The 14,748-nt window shown below is 34.7% G+C and overlaps 1 protein-coding gene across 6 annotated transcripts in view; it reads left to right on the top strand.

Moving 5' to 3' along the window:
• MALRD1 (MAM and LDL receptor class A domain containing 1) overlaps positions 1 to 14,748 on the top strand; it is an 846,741-nt gene that overhangs the window by 633,053 nt on the left and 198,940 nt on the right. For all 6 annotated transcript variants that reach the window (XM_087420773.1, XM_087420775.1, XM_087420776.1 and 3 more), the window contains one exon: positions 13,213 to 13,341. In XM_087420773.1, the coding sequence (XP_087276899.1) occupies positions 13,213 to 13,341 (129 nt within the window). The remainder of the gene's footprint in view (positions 1 to 13,212; positions 13,342 to 14,748) is intronic.

Below are 14,748 nucleotides of genomic sequence, written 5' to 3'. Positions count from 1 at the left end.
TTTAAGCAAATATTTTTTAAATAAGTAAAGAGATGAATATGAGCAATAAGGACACCCTTCAGCTTAGGCATTCAGCAGTTACATCAGAAAATATAATTATAAATGTAAATACAAATATATAAACATTTATAAATACACCCTATTCCCAATATTAATCCAAATATATGTGTCTAATAGTGTTCAGATTTCAGCAAGCTTTTATTTGCTTGTTATAATCTCAGTAGTAACATAATTTTCTTTACTCTAAAGCATAGATTTTTTTTTTAATCTATCATAATTTTGGACACAATCTGTTGAACAGTGGCTTCTACTATCATATTCATTCATCAGGCAGAGCGATGTCATTACAAGGAATCAGTTTTCTGAGGTGTTGGAATGAACATTTAACCAGTACCTGCTAACAGTACATCAGTACTGTCATTTTTCTATAATGTGCGTGCTTCCCTGGCTTTCACTGTGAGCACTGCTATTTTGTATCAAACTTCCAAAGACAACTTTGATGAGAGCTTGAAAATATCAAACTTATTTATATCTGTACTTATATCTTCACCTTTCTGAATTTAAAAACATAGCTTTATTTTTAGTTATGAATGCATTGGTAGCAAATAACATTGTGTGATAAATGGTTCCACACTAATTTTTTTCCTTCAATTCCATGAAACTTCCATCTGGGTGAATCATTCTTTGAAAATAGTCAGAGAGTAAAAGAAGTGAGACTTTAAATGAGCTAAAAATGTCGTATTTCTACTGCCACAATTTGCCCATACATATTTTTGAATGTCAAATAGAGGGAAAGATGCAAAGCTCTGTCTTCTACAAAGTGTGGAGTCTGGGTATGAGGCAGAGTGTGCAAAGGAGATCCAGAAATATTCAATTCAAATTCAATCAATTTTAGGAAGCTTAATATTTGAAAATGGACATATAGAAATTGATTTCCTTAAAACTATATGCCTTTACCCCTCTTGCAAAATCTTGACATACCCATAATGCAACCTGAAGATTGCTGAAATATGATTGGTCCATTCTTTCCCTTCCGATCTGTGTGCCAAGTCTTCCAAAGATCAAGTTTCTAAACACACGAGGCTCAGTTCTAGGTCTTCTGTTATGTTCCTATGGTCTATTAGTCTATCTCTTTACCACCATTCCACACCATCTTATTTATTACAATGTTTAAATAAGTTTTGTTATCTGAAGTATATAGTCTCTTGATTCTGATCTTCTTTCTCAGGAGTATCTTGGCTCTGTTTAGCATTGGTTATTCCATTTAAATTTTAGATGCAGGTGATATATATATATATATATTTCCACCACTTCTGAGAGACAGATTTATTTCTCATTTACTGGAATGCAGCAGGTTTAAGCCTATTGGTTTCAGTTCTGTGTAGGAGCCTCCAATAATTTCCCTGCCCTGGGTAGGCCCTAAGCCAATGAAGTTGTCTCCTGATTTCAGCAGAAATTTCCAGTTGGCTAAATTCATTTCGTTTCTGGCTTTGAAGAGTCTTGCAATTAAAAATATATTTCAATATTTTATTATACATCATAGATATTTCCTCTCAGATGGCCTTAATAGGGTGACTAAAATCTCATACAGCCAAAAATGGAAGTTAGAAAATGGTTTTCTACCCATATTTAAAAATGTAAAATACACTATTGATACAAAGGTGTTTTGAAATAATTTTAATGTATATTATGGAAAATTAGACCATCATTTTTTGAATGTTTTGTCACTTAAAATGTACATCTTTTCCCAAGATGTTCATCCTGCTTTATTCTTTAAGACATAATGTGCTATTTGGTGAGCTTGTCTTTAAAATAACTTATGCAACATATTAAGCAATTTAAATATTATGTTTTACCTAACAGTACCCAGCCTGTTGTAAGTCAACAATTAATATTATCTAGTACTACTGGTATCATTTTCTAACTCTATTTAGAAAGTAAATGATAATATAAAATATTATTAATATTTTCTCAAAGCAACATTTTGTTGTAGAAAGAATGCTTGGCCTCGGATGAACGCAAAAGAGAATTAGGACTTTCAACAGCTATAAATCAAGTAGTTTTACCAGCTTTATATATTTTATCTTAGCTAAATTTTATAAGAAGCCATTTTATAGATAAAGAAACTAAGCTTCTGAGAGAGCAAGTAGTTAAGAATCAAGAAAAAATGGGAAAAAATAACATTAATAGAACATTTATTAAATGTCAAGCATGTACTGAAAACTTAACATACATTATCTCATTTAATGTTCATACAGCTCTATTATTCATATAGGAACTTCAGTATCTTCATTTGTCACATGAGGAATCTGAGTCTCAGAAAGATTAATTAATTTAACCAAATCATACAGTTGTTACAAATTTTACTCAGGGGGATTTTAAAATTTTGTTAAAAAATATTTTAAATTTTCTTTGTTGTGTCTAAACTATTTGTTAACAATTACAAAGTACATCTAAATATTTATCTTAAGTCCCAGTTTCAATAATCATCTTCAGTCCACAGTAAACCTGTTAAATTTTGAAGATCTGATGAAATACTGTACCGAAAATACAGTATAGATTAAATTTTTATGTATCTCACAAATGTGAGAGAGTTCAGTGGAAAGGGTCAAAGATAATATTATACTGTGATTAGACTTATTTATATTCATTTTATACAGAAAAACATAATTTGATCATTGTTTGACCCTGAAATTTGCGCGTAAATTGAAAATTATGTAAAAGTATCTTGCAGCGTGACCTTACTACATAAATAATAGACAAGTCGGGCTAATTAAAAAGTCTGAATCAGATTGCTCAGCATTTCAAAATCTCTTATTCTTCATTAAAGCCCATTAGTGATATTAACATCAAAGAGGTTCCAGAACCTTGTATGTTTAGGAAGGCCATGTATTTCTTTTAACGTGGGATTGTTTTTCTTTATTACGCATATCATTGATTATTGTTGTAGCCCTCCTACTTCTAGAGGGGGGCCAAGATAGAGCAATAATAGATGCAATTAGCAGCTTATATCCTTTTTTAGTGTATGTACTAGAAACCAATTTTACCTACCTTAGATCAAGGTCATTTTTGTTAAAGATTCTGAGGTGGATCAGAGAATTGAAGAAATAATTGTGTGAGCCATCCTTGGGAAGCATAAGCTCCAAGGACCTAAGCAACAGGGCTCACGTAAATTTGCTCCAGTGAAGTGCCCATTAGACACCTGTGCCCCGAAAATCTGGAATAATTGAGACCTATCTTTAATCAGCTGTCTATCCTTAGGTCAATCAGCCATGCAGTGCCACCTTAAGATTCTGGGTAATGAGTATTAGAGGTCCTTATGTCCCTCCTCAGGCTACACTCCTCCTTACTTGGCGAGGAGTCTGTTAAGAGCTAAAACGACATGCCCGCTTGGAGCCCATGATCCCTGTTCTAAATCTGGGATCTTAGATTGCTCTGATTATGTAGCTGCAAGCCAGCTTCAGAGGCTTTGCAGGGCACTGCCCCAGTTCTGTCCTCTCACGGATAGAGTGCACTGCTGATATGCATACCCTGTGCTCCAGGGGTAGCTAAGTGATGACTATGGAGATGAGGGTGGGATTGTACCTACAGACTGGAGAGTCTACCCCAGACACTGTGCATGTTAGAGGTGGACCTACAGCCATAGCCTGAGCAATCACATTGAACCAGGAAACACATTCATCTTGTATTTATTTTGAACATCAGTCCAGGCCACATATAACAGCACTTATTTTACAAAGCTCTAACTGTCATGTTTTTTATCCATGTGATATGTTCTTACACATTAAACAGAAGATTCATGACCCATGCTTGGGGGTGTGTACACTTCAGAAATATGTCTCTATATTTCAATATGCACTTCCAAACTCTTCATCTCATTAACCTAAGTTCTTCGTCTAATTATTTTTTTGTACTGAAAAATATTTTTGTACTGAAAAAATTATTTTGTACTGAAAAGTGTTAATGTTTTGTTTTTTCCAGTTATTCCCACATCTTATTTATATGGGATCAATACAAGTATATACGTGCTGGAGTGGGGATGTCTATAGCTTGAGACCCTCTACTAGAGTAATTTTTAACTCTTGAATGCCCAACAATTTAATGGAATTTTGATCTTACATTTTTCCTCATAAGAGAAATGTGGTTTAGATAGCTGAAAATGATAATATTAGATTACTTGTTGCAGCATTTTTGTACTTGCATTTATATTTTTAAAAAACAACCAGAGAATTTTCAGTGAACTAACTAAGAAAGTGTCTTCAGGATAATATTCAACCTCCGTAGAATTTTAGAGTGGAAGACCTTAGCAATCTAGACTGTTGGAGTGATTTCAATCCAGGTTACTTGGAGGTTTTACAAATGTGGGAACAGAAATAAGGCTTATTGATTCTGCGTTCAGTGATTCTTCTATCACTTCATAGTGATTGTGAAAGAAAGAAATAAACAAGCACAATAATTGCTAACTTGGTTGGTGAGATATATAAAAATAGTTGTTTTCAATTTGGTCAAAATGAATCAATTATTTATTACATAATATATTTAAATAAGCATATATCCCTGCTGTGTATTAATATTTTTAACCAGTCAGCAAATACTTCAGTATACATTCTAAGCAAAAGTTACCTGAACAAAGGAAAAGGAAATCGTATTCTGAGATAAAAGCTAAATAAGCAATTGAATCTGCCTCCTTTTGCCATTCCCTATTAGATATATATGACATTGGTGCTTCAGTGGGCAAATTTCACCTCCAGTGGGGCACAGAGAAACCTTGAGCAAAGTGTACACTCCCCTATAGAAATTCAAAAATTTTAATTAGGTCTAAACACAACATCTTCCATCCATCATGGATCTTCTTCAAGTTAGAACTGGAATCCAGTATGTAGACAAGCATCCTTAATGAAGAGTCACTTGTTAATGATGATCACAATTTCCTTGGGTGATTTTGTTTTTCTTTCCTTACAATTTTATGTCTCGTACCAAATTTGTCTTCTTCAAGAAGAGCATTTATTATCTCAACACTCTATGTTGCTTTGGCCCATGTCTCTTTAGATTATCTTTGCTTTCTGCCTCACGTCATCACACACCACGGGCCTTCTTGTCTGTGTGGCAACCAATAAATTACATCATTTGCTGTGTTTATATAGACTATCAAAGTCACAGAATATATTGCATCTCAGAAATTACCTTAGACAGTGATGATAATTATCACACAGCCTATTTATCCTCTCAGTAATTTTCAGTAGTTGATGGTTTTCTTATAAGCATTTTTAACTGCAAAGTTTTGTGGAATGATTTTTCCCACTGTATTTTAAATTCATTAAATGCAATCCTTAATCCTTAGTACTCATAGCATGTTTAGAATTTATTTTATGTTTGAACAGCCACCTATTCTGATTGCAGTGGTAAAGTCCAGGCAGTTTTACTAAATTTAAACACAGTTCAGCAAATATTACTTAATCACCAAAAGATGCCTGGGATCTGTGCTGTGTATTATGGATGTAGCAATAAATATAATATAGTTCCTTCCTTTAAGGATTCTTCCTTTTTTTTTTTCAGAAGGAGCATATTTAGTTTGTCTGTTGTATAGTAGATACATCCAACAGAAAATGTATCATTGTACTGTATTTTAATTCCATGTGCTATAATTGAAATTATCCAGGGCACCAAGAGAGCTGGTTGGATAGATGAGCCTTGGAAGAAATAACACTTAACTTGTGGCTTATAAGATTGGACATTTGAGCAGGATGAGAGGAAGTGTGGGGTTTATTGGTTAAGAGTAAAGGCTGTACACTCAAAGCATGAATTCTGGCTTTGCTATTGAGTAGCTGTGTGAACTTTAGTAATTTACGTAATAAAAATTACAGTACCTGCCTCCTGGAACTATGTTTAGAATTAAACAAGTTAATATATGTAATGTGCTTAAACAGCATGAGACATGTAACCAATTCTTCATAAGAGTCAGAGTCACCATCATCATCATAATCATCATTGTATTTGGTTATATTAGGCTAGGCTACTCCTATAACAAGTAGATCCAAAAATGTATCACAATTTAAGATGTTCACTTCTTATCCACTTTATAGTAGCTAGCAGGTAAACAGATTGGTGGGGGGGCAGCTTTCCTCATGCATTTATTCAGGGACCCAGGCAGATTTTCAGTCTCTGGCCTTTGAAGTACACTCTAGTGATCATCGCTTTTCTATCTTGTTTGGTCTCATCTGGAAATGTGCATATCACTTCTCCTCACATTCCACCAGTTAGAACACATGCTTATGGCCCCACCTAGTTGCAGATGGAGTTGAGAAATAAAGTGTCTGTCTGAGCAGTCACTACCCAGCAAAAACTGTACACTACAGAAATGTGAGAGTACGTTGTAAATAGCCAGCCATCTCCACCACACGGCTAAGGAAGAATGAGGGTGTGATAACGTGAGTAAAGGCAAAAATAGGTGAGAAAAGATGTTATGCTTCTGTGGACCATACACAGATGGGCATTGTGAGGTTTATTGTGAGGCAAGAAGCAAACGAAGATAAAGTAGGAGGCAAAAAAGAGAAGAAAGTGTACGCGTTGTTTGTCTTGTGTAGTATGTCTGATATGTTGTAGAGAAATCCAACAGAAAATGTATCATAAGTGTCTAAACACAGGAAAAGATACAGATTGAGGCATAGATATCAGGTCATCAGTCCCCAGATGGCAGATAAAATCATGACAGTAAATATGACACCCAAGGAAGAGCAAAGGAAAATGAATCAAGGTCACAATTTTCTCTCTAGCACTTAATGGCCTGGACTGGAAAAGGAGTCAAGAGAGGAGAAGGAAGGTTAAGAGGTGGCAGAGAAGTAGCAATATGATGCCAAGAAGCTAAAAGAATTGAGGGTTACAAAAAGGAAGGCATTTTTGGCATGTCAGATGCAGCAGTAAAGTCCAGAATGGAAAGGGTTGAGATTTCTTTTAAAATGGTAGCTACGAAATTAAGATTACTGCGCAAGGGTCCTTTTAGTGGAGTATTAGGAATTGAAGAGGTGAGGAGTGGTTGAGGACTGTTCTAAATCACCAAACCACTACAAATGTTTCTTCAGGCGTAAAAGCATAGTGGTCTTTGTCAGGTTTATCAGTTCTGAGTTTTGTTGGTGGTGTCTTACTTTCTTCTTATTTCCTCTTCCTTCTTCCTAGCTGTTCTAAAAATGTTTTTTGTCTAAACCTTCAAACTAATGATTTGACGTGTATATAGCCTGTTCAGCAATCTATTGTCCTTAAATTACATGGAGAATCCATAAAGAAAACTGGGTATTTAAAATATGTTCCGATCTAAAAAATTAAAGATAAAAATATGTGTTTCATGTCTGAAAAAAGAGGTTGGCACATCTAATTTTTTTCTCAAACAAATATATAAACAGTTGATAAAATCACCTTTTTGTTTAAAAACGTGAACAGTTGATCTTCAGGGTATTGTCCATTATTAATGCTCCTTGCCTCTGTGTATTACAAGTGGATCACATTTTTGTATTTCCCTCAGCTCTTGCTGTGCACTAAGACATAGTCCAGTGACTTTGATAACACTTCTGATAATTCTGACACACACTGAACTTTGCTGTCACAGAGATCACTGAGGTTACAGTTTCAGATGTGTTGTTATCAATTGTCTGATATGTGCATTGACCTTCTGAAAACCAAGCAATTTTTCTAACATGAGATAGCTTTAGAGGCTCATGTTGAATAGAAAATATGAAAGGTATTGTTGTTATTTTCTGGACATTTGAAAATACTGGTCGTCAGCAGTGTTAAGATGTCCTTTTATTTGCAAACTTGCCCTTGGTGGTATTTCTAGAACAAGAGAGCACTCAAGTGACGTAAGTAGTTCGTCTGTGAAGGAAGATTTGGGGCGATGATCTTTTCCAAAATATTTTTTCTTGAGCCTATTTTCCTTTTTTGACCCCAAATGTTGCCCTTCTTTCAAATAAATTTGAATCTTCCATATTTGCAATATGTTGCCAAACTTACTTGATAAGGAAACTGAGAAGAATGTAGTTTTATAAAGGAAATTCATAAAAGAACTGCTTCCTCTCAGTTGAGTGGTCTGGTCTATCTTTCCAATTGGATAAATGACTACTAAGATGATAGGTACATTGAAAGGCCATCAACTGAATATACATTAAATATTTATTAACATACCAGTACCAGCTAGGGCTACTTTTAATTTTCCTCTGACAGCAAGCCATAAATATCTTAAATGATAGCACTAAACATACTGTTTTACTAATAAGTTTTTATTGCCAGATTATAAATTCTTTGAAGGTAAGAACCATTACAATATCCACCATGGTGTCACAGTTGTTCAAGATATATTTCTAAGATGAATAAATAAAGATTCTAACTTGATGACATCACTAGATGTAAACATATATAGTACTTTGTATGAGAGAGTGATTATTATTATTTTCATTTAGAGATCAATATTAAATGACTTACCTAAGGTTACAGAGCTTTTATAAAAATGGGGGCTCAGATTGTTACGTTGGTCCATGTACTTGGACTGCCCATTCACAGTCAATATTTACTGTCCACTATTACCACATTTAACTAGAAGTAAACTTTCACTAGATAAAACTTTTGAAACATACCTACAATAAAAACTATCCAAAGATATTTTATCAACAAAACAGAAATAACAAGGAAAATCCATATATTAACAAGTAAAAAGAAACTATGTTTAGGTAAAAGTTCTCTTCTAGCCACTACAAATACATCTCAATGTTTCCGTTTCAATGAATGCACCCAGATGCTCATGTACATTTACTTTCATATGAACACAAGATAAAGAGAGTGGTATATGCCAATTTCAGTGTAGATCCACTATAGGACAAAATGCAAGTAGCATAAAGTTTATGTTAAATAAGGAGCATTATTTGGAGAAAATTGTTTTATGGGGCTTTCTTGGGTTATTTTTAGAATTCATGATACAAGATACTAACAGATTTTAAATATTAAATTTATGTTGAAAATTAGACTATAGGAGAATTAACAAAATCATGTCATGGGATTTGCTTCCCACTTACTACAAACATAAAAATATTTTTAGAAAAGATTTATTGAAACTCTGAACTGAAATTTAAAGAGGGAAAGAAAATCTACCAGTCCCAGAACCAAAAGGGGGGAATCAAAACACAGATCATAGGTGGAAGCTAACTTCCCAGTGGCCTAAAGGATTTGGGGGCATGGACATAGAATATGGTATCTGAGGACTGGATGATTTAATCCTATATGAGAACAGGAGAGCTAGACATGAATGCTTTGCACAAAGCCTGGTTCTTTCCAGGGAATCCTCAAAGAAATTTGTTGTCTGTCCAGGGCTTGAAAAAAATGAAAGAAAAACAAACAAACAAACAAAACAGGAGCTACCAGCACAAACCCAAAACCCTAACTTGTGCCATACCACGTAGAGAATAGTCCATGATGAGAATGAGAACTCCCAAACCACAATTAATATTAAAACTACTAGAACCATTGAAACTTCATGGACAATGCAGAAGCCAGTGTAAATTTATGTGTTGGGACCATATGCTTGCTATTGGGCTCATAATACAGAAAAAGGAAAGCATGAAAAAAAAAAAAAAAATAAGCAGAATACTAAATAAAAAAGAAATGGATAAAATTATAACTGAAAATAAATATCAATGGAAAAGTTAAACAGACAAATTAAAGACACAACTGAAGAATAAATCATCAAATAAATGTGAGCTTATTCACCAGAATGCAACACAGCAATGTAAGGAGAAAAAAGTATGGAACAGAGATTATTAAGATACATTGAGGATAGAATGAGTAAATCCAATACTTTTCTAATAGGAGTTCTAGAAGTAGAGAACAGAGACTCAGCGAAAGACACTATAATAATGATAATTTTCCATAATTGAAAAATGGCATGACTTTTCAAGTTATCACAGCATAGAAACAATGATACCCCAGCAGCAAGGAGAAACCTACTACCCAGATCTTGGTCTCTGAGAGCATTCTCCAGTAAAAGGAACCAAGGCTCCTTGGAGAAATGGCTGATGGCTGATTGCAGGACTGGGGCAGGAAATATATGAGATGAACCTGAAGCAACTTATGGTGCTGGAAAATAAGGTAAATAGTGTGCCCCCCCCAAAAAAAAATTACATTGATAGAGGTATGTCAAAGGAACATAGGAGCCAACTGAAAGAGCCCCCCTTGGACAAAGATGGAAAAATTTGAGCAACAAAATAAAGTAGCATTGTATTATGACTCGAATTATAAAATAAATATCCTTGAGTCCATATTGATATAAATAAGTTACTGAATAAGTAAATGGAGAGAAAAGACAAATCTCCCACGCGTAAGAATTTCAAATAATTTTTGTAGATTCTCTGCCCTCGAGGGGATCATAGATCATCACTCCATAGGTGCGGTCTGCACATAGTGACTTCCTTACAAAGAATATAATATGGAAAGGGATAGAAAAAAAGTAACTTTGCACTGGAGAAACATGACAAGCACTACCTCAACCAGATGAACAAGGTCAACATGACAGTGCCAAGTCAGGTCCATACTATGTACCCTTGTCATGACGTGATGGAAATAACTCTTTACTTTTGTAGTCTTCCTCTCTAAAACCCATAATCCTATCTAATCATGAGGGGAAAAAATCAGACAAATTCCAGTAGAAAGGTAGTCTAAAAAATACTTGACCAGTCATGAAAACAGAAATTGTAAGTCATCAAAAACAGAAAATCTGAGAAACTGTCACAATGAAGAGGATCCTAAGGAAACATGACGTTACCAACTAAATAACCTCATCTTCAAAGGTGGGGAGTGTGCCCATTATGTCTTTTATGTCCTTCATGGGTTAGTGTATTCTGCATGAAAATTGAAGGTGCTTAAAAAATGTGGGCCCACATGACATTTACTGTCTGAAATCTCAGAGCATATTAAATATCATCACGTGAAGATGACAAAACACGTGTTTGCCTGCAAATATAATTTACAGAATGATCATATCTAGTTCTGCATAATGAACCCTGTGTACAAAACTATTTTAATCTAAATAGAAATTCATGGGGTCTAGGACTTCTTTACTGTAAATTCTGTTTCAAAGCAGAATAAAGCCGGTTTTCAATTGGGTCACTTTCAGGTTGGTGACAGTTTGTTCCAATCCATAGTGGATTAGTCCTATATATACCTCATGCTTTTATTGGATTAAATATTCATTTCTTATGGCTACATTATTTTGCAGGCCTTTTTTTCTTTCTAGGATTTTTCAATTTATCATGGTTTAGTTTTAGATCTTTAGGTCTCTGTCAACCTTTTTTTTAAACTAAAATAAATATTTAATCTAGTCTTTTTCATATGCTATATTCTGTCAGCCAGATTACCTTCAACTCTATTATGAGCACCAATGTTCTTTCCATTCTTATATCATTAGCTATAGAATGTGTGAGATTATCTTTTATTTCACATATTTGTCAACCAGGTTAATAGGTACTGCTTTTATCATTTTGACTGAACTGAAGAAATTAGAAATGGCTGAACACCTCGAAGACACTCTCACAAAAATAATCCACATTTTCTATTTACCATGATGTTTTTCTAACAACAGTCTGACCACTATATTCTTGCCTTAAAGAAGATCTACTTCTCTTAGAATTGTAGGCTCTTTTTATTTTTTCTTGGAGCAAGTCAAATACCATAGAAATTCTAGTCATTTCTTGGTTTACCGCAATTCAAAGCACTGACTTGATTTCTCTTCATGTCTTTGCTATTCTATATTGTTAAGGAAATAAACCTCCTTTAGAGATGTAGTCTATTTTAGCCATATTTAAAAAAACTAAAGAACCAATTATAGATTATAAGTCAAAACACATTTCCTCTGTGGAATAATTATATGGCTCCACAGCCCATGACAGAGAAAAATAAAATAATCTCCAATGCATAGACTTGCATACGAAATAATGTCCACATATTGCCCTGGGTTAACTGTTAATTCTCACTAGTGTTAATTAAAATTATGTGGAAAAGATTCTAAATCACTCAATGAATTTGGCCTTTTAATTCTTCATCTTACCGATGCCCATAGTTGAAATATTTGCTGTTGTCTTAGATGCCCTCTCTTCAATCTCCATATTTAGACTACATTTTACTGGCAAATTATTTCTGGAAATTATTCAGGTTTTAGCTATTATATTATGGGATGATTCAAAGACTATGGAAATACTATGGAAATCTCTAGAGTGTTACTATTTTCCTTCACGGAAATACTGCCTGACCTTGAGTAACTTACCCCCACCTCAGGTACACCAGCCTGAATCTATAATAACCTATGTATCAAAGGAATTGCTGAGCTTTGTTTAATTTGTTGAATTTGATAAAAAAGTTTTAGATCTTTAATGTATATCACTTTGAAGCTGTGAAGTGTTATCATTAGACTTCGTATCAGTTGAAATGATATTCACATATGCAAATCGCTTTGAAAATTCTAGGTCAATTCACTTTTCTAAGTCCCCTTTAGATGAAGCCATTATGCCTTCAATTATTATTTGTAAAGCACAAGCTCTATATTAGTGCTGTTTTAGGCCCAAGAAAACACAGCAAAAACTTCTGTTTCTAAGAGACTTGGAGTCTGCATGGACAGACATGTAAACAGCTCTTATACGAGGCGGTAAGCATTTAATATAGGAATAAAAGGTTCGTAGGTGGCATGAAACAGGGAGTGTCCAACCTGGATCTTGGATGACAAAGAGTAAGGCAAGACAAGGGTAGAGAGAGAAGCTGTTTCTTTGAATCTTGAAGTTGAGCAGACCACCAGGAGCACAAGAGTGAATGATCAACGCAGGGAAAGGAAGCAGCCTATGTGAACAAATGCAAGAATGGCGAGCAAGTGGCCTATTTGCAAAACCCCCAGTCATAGGATAGAGTTGACTGTAGGTGCTTGATTAGGAATTTGAGTTTATGTAATAGAGAATGGTCAGCCCTTCACTGATTAAAAGATGTTTTGAAAGTACAATCTATACAACTTGCTGAACAATTGGAGGTGGGACTAAGAGAGGGGGAGTTGTCTAGAAGTCTACCTTGGACAACTATTAAAATCACTAACTTATTTAATAGTACAGAATCTATAAAATGACTAAAAGGAGTATTCAAATTTAATGAAAATATTATAAAGTAATGCTTTTATTTGTTATTTTGTATTTTCCCCAGTCGGAGAGACTTCTGAGGTTTGCCCAGAAGCCACTGATTTCTTGTGCCACAACAAGAAGTGTATCGCATCCCATCTTGTCTGTGACTATAAACCAGACTGCTCTGATAGGTCTGATGAAGCTCACTGTGGTAAGTATATTTGTCTGTTCTAATCTTGCCAGTTCAGCACAGATTTCCACTTTATTTGTAGAGGAACATATTGGCATCGATAACTGAGAAATGTTCTTTTCATACACTAGAGTAGATTTAGAATAGCCAAAACATTTTCCAACTTCTCTATACAAATATCCAAATGGCAGCCTTCTCATCCTTTTTATCCTCATACTAAAAACTGCAACAAATCTACAGCAAATTATATTACAGAAATTTTCCATCATATCATGGTATAGAACTGTGTGTGGAGTCAGAATTAAAATTGTCAGAAACTGAACTAGCAGTCTATATTTCTTCACTGGTTTTCATTACTGTTTCCAAGCCTTTTCCAGAAATAAATGGTTGATTTTATAGATGAGACTAAAAATGAGCATTTTGAATAAATGTTAGTTTAATGATTGATTTTATCAATTACAAAAGAGAACTAGACGAGCCACATTGGTTTTTTATTTAACCTTTAAGTCAAGTGATTTTTTAAAGTCACATATAAAACCAAGTATGTAATTTTAAAACATAAGCATGTATTTAAATCCAAAGTATTTTTTTTCATATATCTTACTGATAAGCATTTATATGGAATCTTGATACCACACAGGCTACCTGTTGCAGTTAGTATTTGCCACATAACAACCCACTCCAAAATTTAGTGGCCTCAACAAATTTCACTTTGCTCACAATTCTGTGGGTCAGTAATTCAGGAAGGAATCAGCTAGGTAGTTTGTGTCTGATCTACATGGCTCAAACCAGTATGACTGGAACTGGAGGATCACTTCCAAGAGGGCTTTGCCTCTCCATATTTGGCACATTGGTACTCTTTGGTTTTTCTATCTGGCTCAACATGGAATCTCGTCCTCCAGGGCAATCCATGTGGCTTGGGCTTTCCAAGACATGGCTGTCACAGGATAGTCAGATGTCTTGCGTGGGATTGGCTTTTACCAAGTGCATGCTCCAAGAGCAAGCAGTCCAAAAGCCTAAGAAAAAATAGTAAGACTTAGCCTCAGAGGTTCCAGAATGTCCCTCCTGGCTCTTCCTAATGGTCACGCAAATAACAAAGTGTAGCCTAGATTTAGAGAAAGAGAATAGACTCCACCTCTCAATGGGAAAATGCCACACATTCATGGGGAGGAATACCATCCAAGTCACGTTGAAGGTTTTATTTTTAGCTCAATATCATTTTTATTCCTCAGGATCTTATAGTGATGATGCTTCTAAAGTGTTAATTTTATTTTTTTGGCATTTATTATTTTTTTAAATTGTGGCAAAATATACATACCATAAAATTTACCATTTTAGGGGCTGGCCTGGTGGCGTAACAGCTAAGTGCGCTCACTCTGCTTTGGCGGCCCCGGGTTCACAGGTTCGGATTCCGGCCGAACACTGATG

The sequence above is a fragment of the Ceratotherium simum genome, chromosome 32, assembly GCF_057802395.1.
Source record: "Ceratotherium simum simum isolate JZ-2026a chromosome 32, ASM5780239v1, whole genome shotgun sequence".
In the NCBI taxonomy this organism is placed as follows: Eukaryota; Metazoa; Chordata; class Mammalia; order Perissodactyla; family Rhinocerotidae; genus Ceratotherium; species Ceratotherium simum.
The sequence above is the reverse complement of the archived record's forward strand: the minus strand, read 5'-3'. Positions and strand labels throughout refer to the sequence as shown.